A 27,243-nucleotide genomic window follows, 5' to 3' on the forward strand; every position below is an offset into this window, starting at 1 on the left:
ACAGTTTTCATTTTCAAATATTTTATATCTTCCTTTAAAGATCGAAGATTTATGATAAATATTATTTAAAACTGTTCGACTATTTATCGTTATTTAATTTAATGAATATTATGTTTTGTAGAACTCCTGTAAGATACATATTTTTGAAGCAAAAAGGTTGTTACGTTGCTAATCAAATATTCTATAGCATTGTTTTAGCTCAAAACTCTTCTAAAAATTCTGTAAAACTGTTTTCCTTGCCTACAGAGTTCCAGAGCAGGAAAGCCTTACAGTGCACAATCTGACACAGTATTCTCCCGCCGTGCTAATGCGTATATCTAGAGCTAAAAATCGAATCATACTTTTCCACATAATTATATTTCAGAATGCGTCAAATTTTACAGAGTTGGGAAAAATATTATAAGAAAGTAAACGCTGTGTTAACTGAAGGAAGCAATTATACGCTATATTAATTGATATAGCTTCAAACAGTGTAAATTTTAAATTTGGTTGATATATTTGGCATTGTTAGGAGATTTTGAAAGGTTTGTTTTTAAATGTAAATGGTATGTTATTTTTTATTATAATTTTAATAAGTACACAATTAATTAATTAAATTATAGATACATAATAAATGACGTTTTCGCGAATTCTCCCAATTTGATTTCTATCATAATATTGATAATCATAGAAATAAAGCCATTCAAATCTCTTTTTTATCGCTTGATAAAAAAATTAGTAAAATAAATCGAAATTTTATTTAAAAATTGAAGAAAACACATTAAACAAAGTAATTGTTTAAATTGTTAACACTATCGAATTTGTTATTGTTGAATTCTGAACTGTATTTTAATACAAATTTGGCTGGATTAATTGACACATTCAGCTAGTTTATTAAAACTCTTTTAGTAAATATAAAAATTTATAAATTATATTGTTTCAATAATTTAGGGGTTTTTTTAATGAATTTTTTGAAACAAAGATGTTTCATAAATTCTCTTAATACAAATAAAAAGTTGATAACATGTTTTGTATTACATTCAAAGAAAGCATTCGTAATAAATGAAAAATAACCTTGTTACAAAGGAAAAATGAAAGTATACATTCCAAAATGTTTCAGTCAGATAGTTAAGAAGAAGATCATTAATAAACTGCTTTGAAGCTTTAAAAAATCTTCTTATTTGGTTTTATTATTGCCACAGCATTTTAATTAGCTTTGCAGATAAAATTTCATGTAGAAAAAAACAGAAAAATAATTTTAATCCTGTTTTTTTAAAGTCAAAAAAAAGTATGGTTGTTCATTCATTATAAAATTAAAGTTAAAATGTAGACTGTTATTTAAATTTTATTATTATAAATTTATTATTATAAATTTTATTGGTATATTTCACTAGTTTAACCAGTTTAGAACAAAAAATCATTTTTAATTATGAACTACATTGTCTGATATAACAAAAACTACATATTCAATAACTAAATTGTTTTTTTTCTTTTTTTAAGAATTCAATGAAATGAATGCTTCATTGAATCTAATCATACGAATACAAATAAAACTTTGATCATTATTTTTTGAGTTACTTTCAACGAGAATGCATTCATAAAAAGTTTAAAAAAATATTAAAAGAAAAAGAAATGGAAGAATAATTGCTCTACATTTTAACACATCTTAATCAGATAGTTAAGAACAAATCCATTAATAAGTTGCTTTGAAACATTCACGAAGTCTTCCAATTTGATTTCCGTCATTGTAATGGTTACTATAGAAACAACGCCATTTATCACCTTTCTTAGATGATATATAAGGCAGAAAAGAAGTATGAAGGAGAAAAAAAGAATAAAGTAACGCCCAGAACAAAAGATGCGATTATTTGACTGCAGAAACTTTGTTTCTTAGAACCGTTAGGCTTAATGATATCAACCGGAAAGCGCAAACGCAGAAAAGGAAAGGGGAATTTTTTTACTATATTCGGTGTATTTATCGGTTGATTGTTAACTTCACATTTATCATAATATTATAGGAAAAAATAATAATGGTTTTATTATTAAAAAAAGTACAGACTATGTTATAACATATCTTCTGATATTATGCAAATTAACTATATAATTTAGATACTCCTGTCACAATAATTTTCATATGCTATTTCAGAAGTCACATGAAATTCGACTTAGTGGGTTGGTGGTTAAAGTTAAAGCTGTTGGCTCACCTTAGTTGAATACAAAGTTGGTTGTTTATGGTACAATGTATTGGTTGGTAGTTTAATGGCACAAGAATGGACAATTATTTTACTGTGGAAAACACGAACCAAATTAAAGAATCTAGTATAAAAATGGTTGTTGATTGGTATAATGTAAAGTTTAATGTCACAAGATTGAGGAATTTTTATACCGTGCAAACACGAACTAAATTAAAGAATTAAGTAAAAAAAAGAAAAAGAAGAATGATTAACTTAATTGCCTTGAAATGTTAGCGAATAAATCATTGGTAGTAAATCATTTTGTATAATCGCTCAAAAATTTGCTTAAATTTACTATCACGTTAATGTAACAACACATTACTATAAAAACTCTAATTAGTTACATATCGAGGTTGTTAGCTTTATATGAGTTAGTGAACTGAATTAATTCATTAAAGAATTAATTACACAACCACTATGAATGTCTGTTGCAAAATACGAGAAAATTTGACTGCCGATTAAACCTGAATTTGTGCATAAAATTTCTTTCATTTGACTTAATTCATTTATTCAAAACTATTATAACTTGTCTTTATTAGAAGAAGATACCTAAAAGTTTGTGTTCCTAAGCATGGGTGACACACGAAATTTTTCTAGTCTAGGTATATATATAATCTAGAAATTTCAAAGACTAGGTATAAAGCTTACAATAATTTGCGACTAGCCTGATATAATTATAAACTCAAAACCAAATAGAAAGACATGAGAAAAACTTTAACGTAGAAAAAGGCGCTAAGACACTTTGGAATAAAGTAAATTTTTGAAGAAAAAAAATTTTGAAGAAAAAAAAACTAATCAATTTATGAACTCATGAAAAATAGTTTTGCTTCAAAGTACAGCTCCAAATTTTTTTTTATTCCAATCTTAGTTCATTTCAATTAAAATAAAAAAATTTAAAGTTTGTGAATAAGGTAATTTCACTTTTTGAATCGACCTAAAAGTTATATTTAATTTTACAAGATCACAATATTACGCAAAATTCAAAATAAATCAACTTTAAGAGGTTATGAATTTGGCTTAATAAAAATAAATACTAGCACCATTTAACAGCGCAAACGAAATAAACGAAGAAGAAAGAGAAAACAAAAGAAATCAAAAGACATATAATATTGAAAGAGAATGCAGTTTAATGGCACGAGAGCTGGATGTAGTTATGATGTGACCAACTCTGGCGAACTTATTATTTATTATTTGCCACAAAAGTTAATAAATTTATGTGATGATGGAAACTACTTTAGATTCACAAAAAGTACATATAAGAATAAAAAATTGAACGAAGGAAAAAATGAAATGCAAAAGAAAGGCAGCAAAGGTGATTCAGGATCACGTAGCCCGTATTTTTCTGAAGATAAATTTTCTTGATTTTCCTGGAGTGATGATACTTTTTTTTACCTTTGAATTTCCGGACATGATCCCATTTTTAAAATAATTTTCTGATTAATACTTTTTTATAAAACATCATTCAATAAATTTGGAGGACTTTTCATTAAGTTTGAGTGTTATGCGAATTTTGAAAGTTCATCACATACAGAAATAGAATCTAAAATGTTTTAAAAATTTAAGAAAAAAGTCATGAGCTTTCTAACAACTTAGAAAAAAAAAATGGTATATATATTTTTTTTTCTCCAATGGCAGGCACTGAATTTGTATCTTTGCCTATACTATGCCAGAATTGTTGCTCATTTCGCGTTACCCAGTGGGCACCTGTGAACCAAAGTCACGGAAGCCAGCAACGTTGCCCACGCCACACTGCCACAAACCCGTTTATAGGGTGGGCCACATTCACACATCATACACACACACAACAGAGGACAGCACAAAGAGAGAGAGAAACATCCATGCCCAGAGCGGGATTCGAACCCTCAGCCTATGGCTTCGCAGTCAGGCACGCTAACCGCTCGGCCACCTGGCCGGCAAAAATGGTATATCATAAAATTGATATACCATTTTTCATTATATTGATATACCATGATTATTTTAAAATGATATATCATAAAATTGATAAAAAGGTAATTGTAGGAAATTTGCATACATTTTACCTATTTTACTTTAATTTCTTTTCCGAAATTTTTTTAAAAAAAATATTTAGATTTTATTTTAACTTTTTCAAATAATAATTAAAAAATAAATGCAATTTTGTTTTTAAAAATTTCACATTTTTTTAAACACTTAAACCAAAAATGCCGAAGAAAAATGTAAGGAAAGACAATTTTATTTGAAATAAACCAGAAAATGTAAGTATTGAGNGATTATAATATATGCAACACCAGCTGATACAAAGAAATTGTCAGAATAGACCAACAAAATGTCTCATTGTTCTGAAAGTTTTTCAGAGAGGTAGGACTAGTACTGCCATCAATTGAAAATTTTTCGAGGTTTTTTATTTCAAATCATATTGGTAAAACATACCCTGTTCACATGTGCCCCCTGTTCACATGTGCCCCCCTCTCCCCTATATCATAAAATTGATGTACCATTTTTCATTATATTGATATACCATGATTATTTTAAGATGATATATCATAAAATTGATAAAAAGGTAATTGTAGGAAATTAGCATACATTTTACCTATTTTACTTGCATTTGTTTTCCGAAAATTTTTTAAAATAATATTTAGATTTCATTTTAACTTTTTCAAATAATAAATAGAAAATATATGAAATTTTGTTTTTAGAAATTTCACATCTTTTTAAACACCTCAACCAGAAATGCTGAAGAAAAATTAAAGGAAAGACAATTTTATTTGAAATAAAGCAGAAAATGTAAATATCGAGCCTTCATATTTTCAGTCATATTAAAAACGTACTTTAAAAAAAAAATTTTAATTTTATAATTTTTCAACAATGGGTGAATTTCAGACCCTTTTTAGTGATGTTAAAAAAATTAAATCGGCTGTAAGCAAAAAACTTTTCTTCTTTTAAACGGACGCGAGTTTTTAATAATATCACTTCGTGTGAGGATTTCAATCCATCTATCCTGATACAATCACACTTTCTTTTTAAAAGATCGATGACTATTACACACCATTCTTGTTTTGACCACCGGGGGGCGCTGCGCAAATTCCCTCACTAGGCACACTCGGGATGGTTGTCGAGCTTTTAACTCGGGATGCATCCTCAGGTCACAGGCAGTCACACTCCTGCCAACAATCGGTAGCAGTCATGACTCTTCCTTTTAATGAGCGAGTCAATTTTTGGCACACTTGGTGACGGAGGTGGTGTGGTGAGTGACGGGTAATTTGTGAAGCGTTTGTTATGCCACGTGACTAAATCTACAAAATTTAAGGAAAGACATTTTTGTAGTATTAACTTGAATTTAATCCGAAATTAACGAGTTTATTTATATTAGGTTATGCGAATGTTCGATAGCAAGAAAAGTTTTTATTGTTTATTTTTTTCAGTTTTGAATCTTATAAAAATTTGTTTTTAAACTTTTATCCGGGATTTTTGTCCTTAAATTTGTATCAAAAAGATTTATGATGAAATTCGAAGCTTTTACTAAAATATATACCATTTCTTCATAATAACTAAGAAAAATAAAAATTTATAATTAATTTGAAATATTAAAAAAATGTTGAAATGTGATTTGGCTGAAAGGAAATGAAAATTAAAAAAAAAATATAACCAAATATTATACTTAATCAAATGTTTAAATTTTTTCTAGTTAACCTTTAAAGGGATTTTTTAAAGTTATTTAACCTAGAATCTAACATATCATACAAAAACTTATAAAAAAATATTTTAAATATTTTTCTAAAAGTGTTTATTAAATATTTCAGTATCATACTTTAAAATTTAAGTAACTTTTTGTCGTCAAAGAACGAAAAAAAAAATGTCACTTTGTAATTCAGTAAAAAAGGATTTCTTTTTGTAGAGATTTTCAATCTCTTTCTACGAAGTCATTCATTCTGAGGAACAAAAGAAAATAACTATTCATTATAATGATAGAGATTTTGCGAATAAGAAAGGAAAAGAAAATTTAGTGAAGTTTTCACGAGCAAAACAATAAAGCAATTTATTATGATTTTTTTCAAACGAGGAAGATCTCTTACATATTTCATGCTAATAATGGGCAGGTCGTTTTGGCGTAAAAATTGGCACAAATCTAGTCTGGCTGGACACGAAATCATTATTTTTCTCATGTTTCTAAATGACTAAAAAGTGCATTTTTCAAATTAACATGCTGAATTTAAGAACCTATTTCCTTTCAGTAGTAAACTTCTGATTTTCAGATTTTGGGATACATAGCATAAAAAAATCTAGATTTTTAATTAACTGTATAAATGATTTTTTACCACTAGTTAAGAAATTGTTAGTATTGTAAATTATCAAACCATAAATAAGTAAACCATGAATCAAATTATAAATTGAGTTTTTTTTCAAATGCATACAATAGTTATTTTCGCAAAGTAAATGTATATAATAAGTATGATACATTAAAAGAAAAGAACAAATTTTGTTATTAAATACAATATTGGAAGAATGTTAGAGCGTAGATTTAAGCGTCGTCGTAGTCTACGTCATGTTTTGTTTCTTGCAATCGGACTTTGTAGTTTATTCGCATGTTTTTCTTGGTACACGATTTTATGCTGTAGACCAAATATGTACGGAGAATATATTTTCAACAATTATCCTGCACTTCCAGAAACAGGCATTTTGAAACAGATGTCTATAGAATCAGACAAGAAATTAGATAGCAACATAAACTTGAATTATATCAACGCAAAAAGTGAAATGCACTTTAAATTTTCAAGCAAAGAAACAAACTATCCCCCTAAACTCAAGCATAAAAGTACATTAGAAGCACAATCTGCCGATGATTGGATTATTAGTCCCACTCGAAAACCAAGCTTAGTGACTGCAAAAACAATTAGTTCAGAATCCAACATAAAGCTAGCATCGCCAAGTAGAACAAAAAAGCATAAAGTCTCAACGACTTTTGTGAAATCAGATTCATACGGCAGTGAAATAACATCGCCAACGACTTCTCCCCAGTCTATTCCACCTACTGTAGAACTTGACCAATATGTTGTGAAAGCATGGTTACCAAGAGGTATTAAAGAAAGAGTTGAATCAAATAATTATGAAAACCAGCCAAATGATAGTGAATCATCAACTAATTTTAATTCCTTACCTGTGGCATCCACTATCACCACTGTAAGCAATAGTTACGTAATAGTACCTATGAGAAAAAGGAGTGTCATTAGTCCACCCGTTAAAAGATTGCCTCAAGCCTTGATTATTGGTGTGAAAAAATGTGGCACCAGAGCACTTTTAGAATTTTTGAGAGTTCATCCTGATATCAGGGCGTCCGGACCAGAAACTCACTTCTTTGATAGGCATTACCAAAGGGGCCTAGAGTGGTACAGGTGAGTTCGTTTATTTAGTTCAAAGCAAAAAAAAAAAAAGGCATGCATATATTCTTATGATTCTAAGACAAAATTTAGAAATTTTATTATCGGCTAATGGCCAATAGTAGAATTTTCAATGTTAGCCCCCTTTAAATACATATGAACTTTTTTTTCCTTAAATTGAACATATCAAACTATTAAAAAAACTATTGATTCAAAACATTTCTTTTGAATCCTTTCTCAAAATATGGTAATATAGGGTTTGTAACTGAAATGAAGAAAAATTTTCCTAACTTTTGTAAGTAAGTTTATGAATTGTATATTTTTTAACAACAATAATGCAACACAAAATGAAATTTATTACAAAAATAAAATTCATTCCTTACAAAGTCTATTACTGTATTTATAATGATGAAATAATAATACGAGAAGTCGAAGGCACGTATTCTGATGCACATGGGATGGACTTTTGAAAGAAAAAGTGACTATAGGTTTACTAAAAAATTTTTTTGTTTGCTTTATTAATTAAATGTTGGCCTTTTAAAAATTTTGATGTCAAAATTACTTATTTCATGTTGAAGAAAACAATTTTACAAAAAGGATCGTGCTCGAAAAATCTAATTATTATCTAGTGATTTACTCGCTGCAGGTTTTACTTAGTGAAAATTTGTTAAGAGGATCAAAACATAAAGATTTTTAAAAGAGAAACAGCCTAATAAATATTATTTTAAAGAAACATGAACCAAAATGTCAGTTTAAAATTACATTCAGGTATTACGGAGGATCTCCAAAAGTTGAAGTAGTTTTATATTACATCCACATGTCTAAATGTAATATTTCTTGGTAATTTAATATATTTAAATTAAAACAAATTTTAAAATGAGTCTAGCTTGTCTTTCGCACTACAATTTTTTGAAAAAAAAAATCTCGTACTCAACATATTGAGCTCGGTTGGGTAAAATAATATATTACAATAATTAATTACTCTGTATTCAAGATTAAATGCTCTCATGATTATTTGCATGTGAAACTGTTATTGCAATTATTATCGAGGTAATCATAATTACTTGTAATATTAAATAATTATTACTTAGTATTTAGTGCTAATTATAACTAAGATTACAATTGTTAAGTATTATTCCTCACAGTTATGGTTGAAATTATGATCAATAAACATGATTACTTATACAAGTTATTAGAATTGTAATCGATTATAAGCAATTAATAGCTTGTAATCATTTAAAATGTTCACTTATTTGACTTAAAGTATACATTTTACTTTCAACTCAATTAGCAGACGTGATTGTTTTAATGCACTTATTTTTTTTAACTGGTCAAATACATTTTTTTTAACATTTTGATGATTGCTAATGCAGAATTTTTTAGCTGTTTGCTTCATTGATACGTTTTTAAACCGGTTTTAAAAAATAATATTTTAAGTCGTGTGTTATATTACTCTGTTATCTTTTGCGACGCATGCAATAAAATATTTGATAATTAATTATTTTTATTTAGAAATTTGTATCATATTAGTCCTTGAATGTTTCAGGTACGTACTGTTTTCAGATAAATACATTATATACGTGTATCGTTTTTATTTCAATAAAGAACTAATTAATGTGCAAGAAAAACTTCGTAACAGTGAAATGCTTAATAAGACTTTATACTGATACAACAACATTTTTATTGAAAATTATTGAACTGTTTAGAAATGTGTTATCCACATTTGGAAAAACTCGCCTATTAAAAAAAGTGGTTTTATAAAATAATGAAATAAATAAGCAAGTGAAAAGTAATATGAAATAATAAAAAAAGGGCTAAAAAAGTACGAAGAAAAATAATTAATAAATTAGCTCCCAAATACAGAGCACTGTGGGCCAGAAGACCATGATCTTTGGCCAAAAGTCAAAAATTAAATTTTCAACTAAGATATGTGTAGGCAGTTTCAATATAGCCCAAATTAAGTATTCATAATCATTCCAAACATTATCATTTACTTTTTGGACCGACGAGAATACAAGGTTATGAAAAATATGATAAAATAATTTTTTTTTAAATGTAACTTTTAAATTTTTATTTCAGAAATATATATAGGAATTTCACCTTAGTGTTACATTTTTATCAGAGTAATTAGTCTGAAATTATAGTACAATTTTTCAATTTGTTAATACTCTTGACAAACTTATAGTTTATATCTTAACATTTGACATTTTACAATGTTTGAATGACTTTAGATACTTAGTTCCAAAACGTTCCACGAGGTAATTAGCTAAACTTTTTTCTGTTGTTTTCTTTGATGTTTCTTCTTTCGAAAAAACCTACCCCATTTTGCCTGTATTGCAAAGGTGGACTAAATATACCGAAAAATAAAGTTTGTTTGTTTTTTTCTTCTTGTTTTCGCGTTATTTTGTAACAAATTTGCGTAATTTTGTAAGCTCCCAAATTACAAAAATTAGTATATTTTCATTGCTATATTTAATTATTTAAACGTACTATTATTTTTATTTTTGGTCGCCATATTTCAGCCGCCATTTTTTTTGTGGGTATTTTTAGTGTACTTCAAAATTTAAACTATGAATTCAATTTACCTGCATATAAAAACTCCTAAATAAAAGTCCCCAAATATTGAAGCAAATTTTACCGAAATACTAATTTTGGCCACGAAACCTTGGATGCTGGCCTACTGTGCAGAGGAGGGAAAATCACTTTCCAGATATCGACTAAAATGCTTCATACGAATAATTTGGTTTAAAAAACGAGTTCGATAAAAACGTAATTCACCCCATCTATAAACTAATTTTTTTAATAAAATATTTTTTTTGCTTTTATCTTTTACTTCTTCGATACAATTTTATTTAATAACACATTAAGTCTATAAAATATTATATTTTACTGTAGAGCGTGTTCATTAATTATGAAGCGACTTTATGAAGTTCAATCTTTGTAAGAGTAAATCTTCATAAGCGGCTTTATGAAGAAAATGTCTGGCATAGTTCATATTACTGCAATTTTAAGCTACATAGTGAGTAACGTATTACGAGATGGGTCTATTATTTGTGCAGTTGATTCTCAAACTTTTAAATCTAAACCAGCTAAACAAAATTATTTTATTAAATCTAATTTTCTTAACAATTACGAAATTAAAATAACATGCATAGTTTTAGAATATTTATTAGCTTTATAACAAGTAATTACCTATATAACAAGCTATATTTCGTCATGAAATTTATTAGTTATTGTATAGACTAAAAGAAATTTTTTAATTAATTATTAAAAAAAATTTAATTTTATTTAATTTTGATACTTTTTTTAAATGGAATAAGAGGAATAAACATATAATTCAGTGTTTGAAAAAAAATTGCATCAAGACTCTGTACATAATATTGCTGTTAAACGTTTCTATTAAAATGCATAAAAAAGAATGAAATGGCACTATAATAGTTAAATACGAGTACAATAATTGGATATTGTATTCGTTATTGAATATAAATGCAACAGCATTCAAATGAAAATATTTTTTAAATAGTTCATCTACGTAATTGTGTTATCAAGACTGCAACTAATTGCAAAAATATAATTGGTGTTAAAAGCTCTTTAGACACCGAAACTTGTAAGCGTGCTCTATAAATGACATAATGTAACAGCTTTTTGTTTTTCTATTGTCTGAAATTTCACAGAAACAGTTCTTTTGTCTGGATTTTGTTTATAAGGCTGTTGCCGATTTCAGGCAAATACGGGCCCTACGACCCCGAAAGTTACTCCTCCTTATTTCTCTTTCCTAAACTGAGTTCACAGCATAGCTTAAACAGAATAATACCATGTATTTATATGTCTCAATAGAGTCTATTAAGTCATTTGGGAAGTTAATGTAAGCACTTCTTTCAATTTTCAACTCAATTGTCAGTGCATCAATGACTGAAGTGTTACAAGTTTTAGTTGTATTTCGAATGATTTTCAACATTTAACAATCACATAATCATCATGAATAATCATCATAATAATCTTAAAATGCCTATTCATTTTATTTCCTTCTATTTGAAACTATTTTATATAATAATGAAAGATAATAAAAAAATTACAAACATTATTGTTTGATAACAGTATAAAGGGGTAATAAAAAGTAAAATAGTCATGGAAACATTTAAACAAAACTAGACGATGGAAACATTTATATACAAAACAAAACGCAGTTACGCATATTGAATGCATTATATATATTATAAAATATATAAAAACAAGTTTTCATGATGTAAACGTTACTAATTAAATAAAAGTGTAACCTTTTCCCTAAAAGGTTGTACATTTTAAAGTTTTTACAAACTTAAAAACATAAATTGCCAAATTATTTTAAATTTATGTTTTTCCTCAATTTTTTTATCTTTTATTTCATCATTTTTTTAAGGATTAGTTTTTATTTTTTTGCTGAAATGGAAACGAATGATAATCTCTACGGGAAATTTCATTTAATGTAAACTGAAATGTATCTATTTGATTATAAGACAGTTATAATAGTTTCAGAATAAAAGTACTTTTCAATTTTAAATTAATAAATAAAAAAGACGCACATTTATAATATGTAGTATATTTTTTTCTCATTTTTTTAATAAATTTAAACTTAAAGTAGGTCATTGCTTAAAATTAAATGACGTGACTTAAAGAAAATTTTTATTCACTATTGAATTTTACATAAAGAAATATATTTTAAGAAAATATTTACACAATATTATTAAATATTTTTATACTTAAAATAATAAAAAAATATTATGAAATATTGAAAAAGAAATAATTTTCATCTAAATAATATCTATGTTACTTCTCAGAGAATAATATTCTGGTTAAGTTCCCGTACTGTAATAACATTTCTGGTAAAAATAAACCCTAATTCTGGTAATAAAACCAAAATATGCAGAATTTGAATAATTTATATGGTAATTTTTCTTTCACGGTTTACTTGAAATTCTGCTTTTCAAAATCATAATTCTTATTACCATATATTTAGTAAAAAATAAAAATTGAAGAGGAAAAATTTAACCGAATAAAAAGTTTTTATGACATTCTCTAAGATATCATGATAAAAATATCAAATTCGATAAAAATTACCAAGCGTTTTGGAGTTCCCATAGAGCTAGAAATACGGTTAGTGACGGTAAAATACAAACTGGGGAAAATGTATAATCGAAACAACAAAAATATGGTAAAATATTTTGGCAGTTTTTAATGATTAATTTTTTTTTTAGTTTTTTCTTTACATTGATAATAAATATGAGAGCTTTTATATACTTCTCAATGTCATTGTGGAGATAAACTACTGACTCTTTAAACTTAAAAATTGCATTTAGTCGAAGTAAGGAATGAGAAAATTATTATATATATTACCTACACATTATATAGAATGATAGTAGGTTTTTTTTTTATAAGTCATTCTATAGAATGTCTAAACAACGGTTAAAATATGAAAATTCCATACTTAGCTGGTTTATTTTAAGCATTCTGTACTGAAACAAGGCTCCAATAGAATGCTTGATTTCATGCATCGTCTGTAACACATGTACAGAAATATGCTGCATAGAAATAAATGCGTTAAAGGAAGAAAGCTGAAAATAATCTGTTATCTCTATTTATAACGCTTAGTTCCTGTGGTTGATTTTTGATTTTGGTTGATTTTTGACAATTGATTTTTTTTTCAATCAGCTTTTGAACATTTTTTCGGCTTTTAAATTTTTCAAAATTACAAAATTCGAATCAAATTTAAAAACATGAAGTATTTATTTCCACGTTTTCATACAATTATTTATCTTTTTAAAAGTTTATTAACTAACGTCTAAAAACTGTAGCTATACAGTTCAATATAAAGCTGATTAAACAATGAAATTTTATTCATTATATTTCAATTATACTTATAACTGAATGGAAATTTGTGACAAAAAACATCTTTGAATTTTAAAGATCAACATGTTTGATTTGAATGAGGTTTCAATACATTTTCTTGGACCTTGTGCCACTAAACCCTACGTTCAATTTAATATATTTTCTTTGACCTATGCTTTATGAACTTAACGTTTGGCTGGTTGATTCAGTGTTAAGGTAAATGGCACAATTATCTAGGACTGACTTTATATTAATAATGAAATGTTTACTCGCCCAAAGCATATTCAGAAATCAATAAAAAGTATAAGTAAATAATAATAAAATATTAATATATAATAATACTAAACAAAAAATAAACATACATTCGTACAAAAAAATCCTATAAAAATAAATTTATTAGAAAGGAAAAAACCTGAAACTTGAACAAGCTTCTTTTTAAACTTCAGCCTTTTTCAGTAAGAAGATAAAACATTTTCTTCAATCTAATTAAAAAAAAACTTTCCCCCCAAATCTGATAAAAGGTTGAAATAAGATAATATTTGACTCATGTTTGACTGCTGAAAACCCGAAACTTTAATCTGAATAATTTTACGTTTTGACATCATAATCTTCGACAGACTTCATAATTTAAAATATTTAGAGAATGGAATTTGTTAAAAGAATATTTAATTTTTCTTTTAAATCTGTCAAATATATTTTTATCTCCATTCTTTTCTTATATTTATGCAAAATATTTTGAGACAATATTAATTTTGATTTCAATTAAATTTTTTAAATCCTTTACAGAGCTTGATAGTTTGGCATGCCGTAAATTAAAAAAAAAGTTCTCATAGAGAAATTTTTGTTGCTCTGTTTTATTAAACCTATGATGAAATAATCGTCAAGTATAAAAAAAAAAGTTTAACTCAACAACAAATATTATTTCATAAAAAGTAAAAAAAATCTTTTTATATAAGAAATTTAGCTGGAAATACTTTTACGTTCGAAAATTTTTTTCTTAAATGACAATTGATATTGACATTGTTTTAGGATGAAAGTTTATGAAACAGTGGTTTTTTACGCAAGAAAAAAAAATCATATTTTAAAAGTGTAAAACTACACCAAATGAGAGAAAACAGATGTTAGTAAGAGGATTTTTTTTTAATAAAAATCTTTTTGAGTCATTTAAAAATTATTTTCGAACTCATGACTTTTCTTCTTTTTATAGACATGTCAATCACTTATATTTTTCCTTTGAATCATATATATATATATATATCACAATTCACTGTCCCTTGCTCCAAGATCTAATACTATAATACTAAAAGAACTTTTTTTAAAAAAAAATTAATGAATAGCATAGCTGTTTGCATTTTAAAATGACTTTGCACTAGCATTGACTGTTTTGTATACTTAAAAAATTTAATTGAATATCAAAATGTCATTTTCCTGGCATGTCCCAAACAATATTTCCAATAATAACTAGCTTCAAAACTTCCAATACATTTTTCAAAATCTAATTTTTTTTTGCTTATCCTATGTAAGCATTTCTAGAATATACGCAGAGGGTATTGTTTACTAAAACTTCGTTTAAAATAATTTTTTCTGTCAATAATTTGTTTGTCCCATGAAAATGTGTCATTTTCCTGGCTACTTTTATTTAGTGATTTATAACCAAAATAGATAGCGCCAGGAATCAATATCTTATGTTAATAGATTGATTAGATACCCTCCTATCTGAACATGTCTTGTTGCATGAATAAAGAACCAATTTTCTGGCTCAAAATCTATTTCAAAAAATTTTTCAAGGTGAGTAGGTTTTTATGCTGTCATTTTCCTGGCTTCTTGAAATCATTAATAACAAAAACTACATAGATTTATCTGAGTTATTTTAAGAAATACTGTTGTTTTCTGCAGAATATAAACGTCTTCGGCCAAAATATTAAATTAAAGTAAAGTTATATGCTATAAAATGGCGAATTTGTCATTATCCTGGCTTTCATTTTCCTGGCTTATGAATGCCAGGACATTGAAGTGTTACCAGAAATTCTTTTTAACTGCTAATACTGTAAAGAGGGAAAGCAAATATTAACCTAATACCAAGTTTATGTATGATTGTAATATGCTTGGATGTAATCAAAGTTATTTATTTATTTAATGATTGATTATTATACACAATTTTATTCTGTACATATCAGCAACAAAAATTTTTTTGTTTCTTTCTACAGTGGATAAAAAGAATTAATTTAAGCAATTTATGGTCCATCTAACATAAAGGCTTAAGTTGAGTTACTTACTATTAACTTAAAATGACTGTTTTTTAAACTTCTAAGGTAATATGTCATTTTCCTGGCATTCAAGATTTGGTGAATTTCTATTTTATTTTTTTTCTCGAGCAAATGTCAATAAACTACACTGCTGTCTATAAGATATTAATAAGTGTAGCTAAAGAAGTATACAAAAAAAATTTTAGATTATTTTGAAGACTTTAAATTTGAAGAAATTTTTTGGTCCGAATTGTCATGTTTCGTGAGAATCACCCATATATATTATAGTTTGGAGCGCTTTTAAATCATCAAACTTTATCAATTACTGCAAAATATGGTGATGAAAACTCTGTTTCTATCTTTTCTAACTTTAGATTCAATTTAGTGTGCCGTCGTGCAACGTACTTGTTAATAACATAATTACTTGCCGCCATATCACTGTCATCGGTAACTGACGGTCATGTAGTCGTCACTCCCTAACATTCATAATGCATCAATGGATGGGGGAAAAGTGAAAGATATTCCCCATCACATGCTATGCAGAAAGGGAATAACATTTCAAACTTTATGAAGGACGATAGTTAGTTATTGAAAAACAATTATAACGAACTATGATTTGTAATTTTTTTTAAAAAAAGAAATAATGTAAAGTTTCATTTTAAAAACGTTTCGAAGATAAACAGCTAACTTAGAAACTTTGCAACTGTTTATGAATTTCGTTAAATCAGTTTTCGTCCTTTAACGTAAAAAAACAGTTAATATATATTTTTTACGGATGCCGACTAAAATGCCAAACTGTGCAACTAATGACGGTATTTTAATTTTTGGGCTAATTGACCTAAATCTTATTGCGTATTCAATGCAATAAAATCAAACAACTAAGTTTTACACAAAATTAAAAGGAGACATTAAAAAAAATCTTAACTTGTTTGTTATGCAAATGAAAAAAAGTTAAAAGGTAGCGAAAGCAAACTTGTTTTGATGTTTTTCCTTCCATCCTTCGTCACTCGGGTTTTGACCCATTTCAAACCCCTTTTTATTCCTTCTTTGTCTAAATGTTTGAAGATCACAAGAGAAGAACGGTTTATATCCATTCAAGCTTATGTGGAGAAAAAATGATTTTGTGCGTGGAAATGAAGAGATTTTCTACCTCATCTTCATTCCGTAATAACTCTCGGGGAGAATCGATTTTTTTACGTTATTGATTTGTTAAAACTTAGTAATTATCAAAATACTATTTATTGCTATCTAATCATCACTTTTGTGAAAAATGGACAGAAACCGTTCTTTTCCTTTCGTCTTCACTTATTTGCGACCCCTAAAATGTAGAAAAGAATATTTTCACATGGACGAATGTAAATATGTGCATCCTTCCGCAGAAAATGTCTGCATGCAGTAAATGCAGTCGATACCCGTAACATCTCCAAGTTACTCACAAAATTCTTCTCTATAGATTTTTTATATCCTTTTTTTGTCAAAGATTATTCAAATGTACCTCAAGGGCAGTTATTACTGTACGCCATTTGTACGTATAGAATTTAAGGTCAAAATCTGCAAATAACATCTAAAAATCCTACTGAAAACAAATTATTTCGACATTGACTAGGTGTCACAAATGTACCACATCAAGTTCATTATTAAATTTTAGTTTATTAAAGTTTAGTTCATAAAGGAGTTAGGAATAATTTTATTCCAGAAGTACTTGTTTTTAAAACGCAGTATTTATTTCATTATGAAGAGCTGACTATATTTAAGCATTGAAACTGTGCAAATTGTATAGAAGTTCACTATTGATATTTTTTAAAGATTTTTGTAAGAAAATGTGTGAGATCTTGTTTTTTTTATAGCAATCTATCTTTCAATTCGTTTTTAACCGTGTGTCTTAAAATAAGACTGACAGTTTCCAAAAATCAATTAAAGAAAAGATGAATACGAAATACATGTTCGGTTAGGTTTGCTTGCACTGGGATCTGTTAATTTTATCTTCTGACCAGATCATGTTATTGTTGAAAGATGTGGTTATTTTTCTGAAAAAAAATCGATTTATAGTTTTTTCAAGTTTGCAACGATCTCTCAACGAGTTTTGTTGCTAGGTTAGAAAATATATCTGGAGTCCCAGACGAATGCAGAAGACTTCCATCTTCTTTTTCTTTTATTCATTGATTTTTTAAATCATCTGGAGAACGAGACAATTTTTCATATATTTTTTTTGATAAAAGTTCTCTCATAACTATATTATTTAGATTTATAATTTAAAAAATGTATATTATAAAAATTGAAAATGAAATAATTTTTATAACTGTCAAAATATATTAACAGAAAACAAAATGCTCTTCGATAATTTTAAATCATCGGGTCTTCCTAGTTGAATAGAAAAAAATAAAGAAATTCATTCTCAATATTCCTCTTTTGCAGCTTCATTCAATGCACTCAGTCTGAATAAATAAATTTTTATTTGAAAAAAATGATTCGTTTAATCGCGCCCTTTAAATCTGTGTTCATCAAAATAAAGTTTTAAACGATGCGATAATTTTTAATTAGATAAATTATAAATGGCTCATGATACTTAAATAAATTGTTTAATATATTTTTAATTGTGATATAAATGATTTCCATCTAATTACAATTTAATGGTCCGCCGTAAAAAAATTACTGAAAATGTGATGATTAATTGTCTCAGATATTCGTCGACTTAAAAAACTATATCATTTGATATTTTTTCCTTAAATCAAACAAAAAAATAATTTTCTGCTCTTTCACTTATGATTTTTTGAGATTATTAGGTTTTTTTTAATTTAGTTTCTCAGTTTCTGACGATTTGAAAACAATGATTTGCGTTAATTAATTTCATTAACTTTTATAACGGCTGTTTTAAACTATTCAATTAATTTTAATTGTTGTTTTTATTTAACTGAAATAACCAAAAGCTCTTAAACTATTTCTTTAAAAAATTTTAACTACTACTTTCGATTTTGTTCGTATAAATTACATTGATCAAATAGGTGTTCTGAAATATTAATAGTTGTTTAATTTTTGTGATGCTTCATTAATGTGATGCTTCAATACTTTTTAAAATTTTTTATTTAAGCTATTTATTTATTTTTGAAAATAATTTTATATTTATAACTTTTCAAACTGCAACTGGTCTGCGCAATTCGTTTGTATCACATTAAAAAAAAAAAAAAAAAACCTGGGTTAGTTTTTGTATTCTCAGAATGAAGCGGTGCAAAACGAAGCACTAATAAATGTATATATACAAACTATTTCAGCTCCTGCATTTAACTTTGGATTACTTAAAAATTACTGTAGTGTATATTCTTAGGATATCAAAGCAGACATTATCTTCTTGTAGTGGAAAAATGTTTGCTTTGAGGAAACAAAAATATTGCTTTCACAGTGGAAAGTACTGTGTAAGTCTTCATTTCAAAATAGTTCAGTACAGGGCGGTAACGTAACCCTATAATATTAAATTGTTTTCCTTTATTGTAGAAATCAATTAAACCAAGTTATGACAATTTATCTTGAGGATATCATGTATTTTTTTTAAAATGCTCCGTGAAATAGTTGTTTCTATAGTGATTAATTCAAATCGTGAGGCATAACTTTATTTTTTCACATTAAATATTCGTTGGTTTATGAATATGACGTGCAAATAACTTTTCAAACAATCACCAACTATTCCAGAATTCTAGACTATGTCTACAAGTCATTTGCCATTTCATCTATTTTAAGCAATAATCCTAATCTAAAGAGATGGTACCTTTTATCAGATCAATGCTCAATTAGTATAATGTTGGGAATAGCTGGCTAGGGAGTCTACACAAGTTATACTCGCTTCTTTGAATAATTCATTCGTCTTTTACGTATAGCTTCATACGTGGATATAAATAAGGGATGTTTTATTGAATTCTCCCTCTGAGATGGGATGCCATCTTCCTACTCGTATTGAGTAGTAATTGAGAATATTCGCTTCAATCGAACGGTTGCATTCAAAATAAAGATTATTTATGGAAGTGTTTTCCGATCTGTTTTAAAGAATTTAAGCGTTTTCAAACATTCATATTTTGTCAGCATATTTATATTACATTAAATATTCATAGCAGCTGTATAGAAATACAAATTACGTTGATTCAGATGTTTTTAGCATTTGATGTAGCTCTCATTGGTTGGTACAACTAACTGATGCTAATTTTGAGATCCTAGCCGAGGAGTTTGCCCACGAGCTCATCTACCATTTCGGTGGGCGTTTCCAGAGGGCAAACAGTAAATTCTTTTGGGTACTTAAAAAACTTTAAATTTTATTTTGTTAACATTTTAGAGGAATCATTTACCGTAAATTCTGAACTGTTTATGTTTTTTTTGTATGGGAGAACAATGAGTATTTAAGTGTGATTTATAGACATCATAAACCAAGTCTTAGGTGCTTTTAGTAAGGTTAAATGCAGTTTTTATTTCTTAAATGTCTTTTTTGAACTGTATGAATTGAAGGTTATGCTTGAGTGTTTTAATGTTGTTTTAATTAATGTATAAAGGGGAAGTGTTTATTCTCATGTTAGCATTTGGAGATGTGTGGAATTATGTTTTTTGAAGATTTAGAGTTGCAATAAAAATGAGTTTTAAATGTTGAGAGTTTCCTGTAACTCATTAGATATTTGTCTACTAAATAACCTGGGTAACCGTTACGAAAGTTAAATTTAGAGATCACAACTAGAGGGGTAACGGTACAAGCACTCATTGGTTGGTACAACTAACTGATGCTCCAAAATAGCAAGTGTTATCAGACGCAGTAGGCAAAAGGTTAAGTACTAAATACGAGTTTCGTGAATATGAGTAAATCATGTAATTATGGTCACATTTTACACAAAGCGTGTGCTTAAAAAACGTAATTACCAAATAATTACTTATTGCTTAAAAATTATTGTAAATAAGCCTTCACATCTGAACTTGAGTAAATTGTATTGCAAAGATGGTACTCAAAATAAGCATGTCTCAAGATTTTAGTTTCATTTTAATTTATTTATTTCTGCAAGATTAAGTCGCAGGCATCTACTTTGTGATTTTCACTACTGAAATTCGAATAGAATAGGAAACAATTGGTAGTTTGAGTGCTTGTACCTGTTTGTTAGCTTGAAAATCATTCGAAAGTGTTTAGCTTTGATGAAGCTTGAATCAATGGAGCACAGATCAAATATTAAATGATGCATAGCATTGCAATTACAGATGCATGTTCATTCTAACGGCTTATCTGAAAAATATTCATGAATGAGAAAACAACAAATCAAAACTAAAATGTAAGATAAAGCTAAATCAAAATGTACAGTGAGCAAAAAATAAATTTAATAAAAAAAACGAAACATCTTGGATAACCCTTGATCTATTCATTTAATTTTCACACCATAATGAACTCAATCTTAATGATTCACAGATGTGACCACAAATATGCTGATATGAAAGTTGAGCAGATGATATTATAAGTTATGAAAACAGACATAAAACATGCTTTCTCAGAATACTTTTTTCTAAACAAGCCTTTTTCGATTGTTTAGGATATTTTACCCTCAAAATATTTTTGGATGTCCTAGGAAATAGGAAAATGTCCCAATAGTTTGATCAGGAGAGCGGTCCAAAGTCTAGACTTCTTAATGAAAATTTCACTTTAAACCTATTTCGCTGTATCTTGTGAAATTTTGAGGCCAATTGAAATATTTTTGCACACAATAATAAAAAATTTTCAAAAAGTATTTTTCTTAATAATTGCTTATTTTTAAATATTTTAATTAATAATAAGCGAATAAAGGTTTTAATTGTAAGATATACAAAAATGTTACACTATGTTAAAGAATGAAATTTTATTTCTAAAAATACAGAACTTGAACGAAATTGATCAAATTGTACCCGAGAAATCGAATTTTAGAAATACGACTTTTTAAAATACATCTAGAGAGAGTATTTCTTTTTTTTTTTCACTTCTATAAATAGTAAAAGTAGTAGCTGAAATCTAAACATTACGCAATAAATACCGAATATTTCCTTTACGATAACAAATTTATGTTAGTCAAAATAAATCAGAAATATTTTCATAATATTCAATACAAGCGCGTTTTTTTCAAAGAAGTTTTATCCTTTTCGAATTTAATTATTTGTGTTTTCTTTCAGTATTCATAATATTAAAGTTGCTTCAACTATCACTTATTTCAGTTATCAAACCTCTATTCAAAATAGTAATTTTTCATTGAACTTTCGTGTTAAAAACAATTCCTTAACAAAATAAGTAACTGTATAAAAATAAAGTAAAAACTTTGAAATTTTTCTTTGAGAAGCTGTTAAAAGTATATACGACACAAAAATAATCATTTAAATAAGTATCAGTAGAAGGTGAAGATAAATGAGGTACTGACCCCCTTAAAATAGAGAAGAAATGGTAAAAACTCTTAAAGAGGATCCACGGGAAGGCAGTCGATTTATATTCAGAAGTATTCGCGGGGGAGTTAATGCATCCCTCAGGTGTCATTTAGCTCAGTGCCCTCACCCCCCTTTGCTTTATTTCACTTCTATCATTCCTCCCACGTCAAGATGTGCTTCTTTCTAATGTCCACTTTCGCTTATTTCATTTCGATTTCGGTTCTCTTTTAAACATACTCGTTAACCGTCCGGAGAACGAAAAGAAGAAAAAAATATATAGTTTTTGGCTAGAAAATAAACTTGTTTTGAAAGAGGGTAAAAATTTCAAGGATGAGGAATTTCTCATCTGAAAATTGAATTTTTTTATCTCCAATTTTATTCAGCGAGACGTCGGAAAATGTAAACTGTCATTTACCCCCCACCCAAAATAATTTTTTGCTTATTTGTGAGTTGTTTAACCATGTTGTCCTTAGAATTTGTTTAAAAGGAATTTAACTAGACGCGTAAACATTTATCGTTTTTTTTAAATATATCTAAAAAAGACTAAGTTTACCGACTGGAAGTGGAGAGTTAAAATATAGCTCGTTCACCAGGAGTTGGCACTTGGCTCCGCCTTCATCACGTCGTATGCGACGATACTATTTCACTTTTTTTGGGAGAAGGTTGTGAGCAATCCTGAACAATCTTGCTATTTGGCGATCGTTTGGCAAAAATAATTATTTCGTAAACTTTATGTGCATTTTTTAACAATAAATATTTCATAAATTTGATGNTTACATACTAAAATAATATTGTTTTGTTTTTTTGTTTTTGCTAATTTGTGAGTTGTTTAAGCATGTTATCCTTAGAATTTGTTTAAAAGGAATTTTGTTACAAAGTAATTCTTTTTGGCGGTGTCAATTCGTCGCCAATCAAATTATATTTTATTTTCAGTAGTTCTCGATATACTCATGCCCGAAGGAGCATTTCTTGAAAGATCCTATTTCTCATATTTTGTTGTTTTGTTTTCAGTCTAATTATTATTTTTTTTTATTGTTTAATTTGTTAATAAATATAGAAGCATAAATTATTGTTGTCTTACTGACCAGGGCATCAAATGGTAGAGATATACGCATATCCCGAAACTCGAAATAGATTTTCTATCAAACTAGACGCGTAAACATTTACCGTTTTTTTTAAATATATCTTGTTGTTGTTGTTAATTTACGTCGCACTAGAGCTGCACAATGGGCTATTGGCGACGGTCTGGGAAACATCCCGGAGGATGATCCGAAGACATGCCATCATAATTTTGATCCTCTGCGGAGGGGATGGCACCCCCGCTTCGATAGCCCGACGACCTGCGCGCGAAGTCGAGCACTTTACGGTAGCACAGTTTAACGAGGACCCATACCGCACACCCTCGGTCCCTACGCAGACTGACCCATTAAATATATCTAAAAAAGATTAAGTTTACCGACTGGAAGTGGACAGTTAAAATACTCTTAATTGGTGTATGGAATGTACAGCTTGATGTCACATTTTCATACCGGACATAAGTTGCTTTGATGCGGTAGGCGTTATCAAAGCAGCGAAGACAAGTAGTGTAATAATCTGAGTTTAAAATCGAAAAAAAATCAGAAGAAAAGGCTGCTAGGTATCTTAGTATCACGGGACTTATATTTAAAACCCCGAAGATCTTTTTTACTATTCTTAAAATTGACCTTTAGACAAACATTATTGTAAATTAAAATTAAAAGGTAATCATTAATTTTCCATAATAAATACCAATGTCTTAGCTAAGAGCCACTTTATAAAATAATAATAATGTTTTAGTGATTTAATGTAAAGTGATTTAATTAAATGGAAAAAAATAAATATCACTAGACGAAAAAAATTCTGGCAAAATCACCATACTTCGATGGTAAAGACATTTCTATTGAAAGAAACAAAAATTCTAAAAACTAAACCAAAATATACGATATTTAAGCTATTCGTATGGCAAATTTACTGTTCGCTGTTGCTACTGTTTACCAGAAATTCTATTTTCCAAAATGTTCTATTCTTCTGTGTTTTTGATACAATATATTTAATAACAAATGCGAATCTCAAAAAGTAAATGTAACCAAATAAATTATTTTTATGACATGATCTAAAGTCATTTGTTAAATTACAAAAATGATCTTCAGAACTATCAATAATTTTACGATTTATTTGGTAATTTTATTCTTTTGATGACTTTTCCACCTACCAAAAAGCAGGGTAATAATTTGTTTACACTTCGACGATTTATTTAAATGGTTGATAGAATTTAGATGGCGCTGTTAACTATTTTTTATTCCAATATAATTTCTAAATTATAACAATAGTTAAAGGGACAACAATGATGGCTTCAAATGTTTAATTAAATTCTTTATACATCTTTCTTTATACATCGTTCTTTATACATCGTTCTTTATACATCTTTATACATCTGTTTTATACATCTTTCATGAGGTAGTGGAACTTATTTATGTATTTACGTACACATGTAGATTTTTTGTAAATACAAAGAACAGTTTAAAAAACTCTTTTCAGTTTGAAAAAGCAGATAGCACATTTTTTCGAAAGACAGCAAGAATATGCATCGAATACTAAAGCGGGATTCGAACCCAATATATTAACGCTTCTGAGCGGAATAGCGATACTGCTCGGCAAGGCTCGAGTAAAATATCCATATGTTATTGCTGCACGGTGTTGTCCTTTTGCCAATCGCTCAGACGTGTAAACATAGTGGGTTTGCGGCGTAACTACCACTACAATTATTAAACATCAATTCACTAGTATATAAGACATGCTAACTTGAGTCAATCTTGAGGTATCTTTTAATAGATGAAGGTTGGCATTGTCTAATGATCTTTCCCCCATAGGTTCAATATTTTTGGGCAGTCAATTGCAATAAGCATAACTTGCTCTTATATATGTATCTAAACCGAATTTATTTTCTGTTACACATCCATGGTTACGCTTTGATTCAAACCTGCTACCTGTATTTTAAGTAGCACTTGGCGGAAAGACGAGACTAGTGCAAAAATAATTAAAATAAAATCATTACCATTCCAAAAGTTTGTTTCATTGTTACGCATACAAGCTTGTGTGCTCATAACAAGGAATGATTTCTTATAAGCTGTTGTCAAGGTGAAGAACAGATATCAAAAAGCAGAGATGAACATAAAAAAGATGCGCCCACATTGTATAGTGAAATTCGAACCTGCCACCACTACGCTTCCATTTCAAGATATTGGGACAGTTCTGATGGAGTAATTTTATATTCCCTGATACAATAGCTATTAAGTAACAGTTAAGTGACTGATTTAGGTTTAGCCTTGTCCAAGCGTTTGTATATTTGCAAAGGTTTATTTTAATATAATTTTAAATGTTGGTAGTTGTTAACTTACAGCTTGCAAAGAAAAAAAAATAAGCGACGAGAAATAAAATTAACAGAGTGTTTTCTGAATAAAATAGAGACCAACAAAATGAACATTTTTCTCACCATCGTCATCTCAGAGTATACTAGCACTGTTTACCATCGCTATTAAAATTATCTAATTTAATCACATTTAATACCAAACAACATGGTGTAAAAAACCACATTTTGTTGTTTATTTTATCAAAAAGTCATTATCATGGCGCTTTGATGAAAGTTACCTGGTTTTTTGGTGTTCCCATAGAGCCAGGAACTCGGTAAATTGGACTATATATAGTTTTGTTCTCACTTTTTTTTTCCGTATATAATAGCACAACTACCGAAGTGAGTAAAAAGTGCTAAAATCACAACACTATGTCCCTTAAACAAAATATATTTTAAAAAATGGTGCTAGAAACTATAGAAGGCAAAAATTAAACTAAAAAGAAACTTAGATTATATGGACATTTTAGTGTTTGTTATCGGAAGACAGAAACACTCTAAAGGGTTAATTTGAAATTTGTGTTTTGTTAAGATTAAATATATAAGTTTCTTTAATTTATTCTAAATGCTAACTTATTTTAATAATTAATTCTACTATGAAACATTGCTTAAAAGTAGTTAAAATGCTTTAATTTTAACGCGACCCATTCCACAGTAAGGTATTTGTTTAATAAGGTATTTGTATAATATAAAAAATTATACTACTGTCCAAATTTTGATTCTACATTTTGTGTGCAATTCAATCGGGTGTTTTATTGAATAAAAAAAAAAGCAAAAATTTTTTGTGAGCTAAGTGAGACGGAACTTAAGATGACAGTTTTTAAGCCCTGCTATCTATTTTATCGCTGAACTGGCATTTAGAACTAAACTAAAGTAATTAACATGCAACATGAAGAGCGCAGTTCTTAAAAGGTGGGAACAATGACGTGAACAGCAGCTAATTTTAAATTCTATTGATATTTCTGTTGTATGCTCTAAATATTCGTTACTTGTGTAATATAATTTTCTATTCAAAGAACACTATAATAATTTTTTTCCTTTAAATTAAGAACATTATTTCTATAGTGAAATTTATAGAAATTTAATTAAATTTAATACATTTATAATATATTATATGAAGTATTACATATATTATACTCCCATGTATAATAATATTAAAAAAATAATTTTTATACATTTTTTATATTATTGTTATCGTTGTTGGTTACATTACATAATTGACTCAATCCTATATATTGCCTGTAAGAAAATAGCATCTGGTTGCAGAAATGTTTCACAAAAATTAAATAAAATACTTAATACTTGGAAAAATATTTTAAGGAAGGATAAATAAGTACTTATTTTATGTTGAAATATTTTAGTGGTTCCGTACATTTTGGGCATGCATCAAAACACTGAATTGCTTTTTCTAAAAGTATTTTACATACTAAAATATAACTCATTTATTGCTGTGATTTGTTAAGGATATCATATTACCGTATTGACAGATGCTTGCTTTCATTTTTAAGCATAGTGGCACTATTTTAAATACATTTGGGGTATTAAATTGATTCAGTTATCATCATAAATCTCTCAAATTGATACCTTTAATTTAAAATAAAATATTTTTAAGGTATTTCTAGAAAACTTTTACAATAATTTATGTTAATTTCTCTTACTCGACAGAATTATAAATTTAAACTGAATTGTTTTCAGAGATTTAAAACTAAACCTGGCGTTATACCCCCCCCCTTTTT

At 27.8% G+C, this 27,243-nt stretch overlaps 1 protein-coding gene across 1 annotated transcript in view; it reads left to right on the forward strand.

Annotated features, from left to right (window-relative positions):
• The first annotated feature begins 5,299 nt into the window (after nucleotides 1-5,299).
• The window catches only part of LOC107457172 (heparan sulfate glucosamine 3-O-sulfotransferase 6-like), a 57,998-nt gene continuing 36,054 nt past the window's right edge, over nucleotides 5,300-27,243 (forward strand). The window contains exon 1 of the mRNA XM_016075270.3: nucleotides 5,300-7,582. Coding sequence (XP_015930756.2) covers nucleotides 6,696-7,582 — 887 coding nt within the window. The 5' untranslated portion in view covers nucleotides 5,300-6,695. The remainder of the gene's footprint in view (nucleotides 7,583-27,243) is intronic.

The sequence above is a fragment of the Parasteatoda tepidariorum genome, chromosome 7 (assembly GCF_043381705.1).
Source record: "Parasteatoda tepidariorum isolate YZ-2023 chromosome 7, CAS_Ptep_4.0, whole genome shotgun sequence".
In the NCBI taxonomy this organism is placed as follows: domain Eukaryota; kingdom Metazoa; phylum Arthropoda; class Arachnida; order Araneae; family Theridiidae; genus Parasteatoda; species Parasteatoda tepidariorum.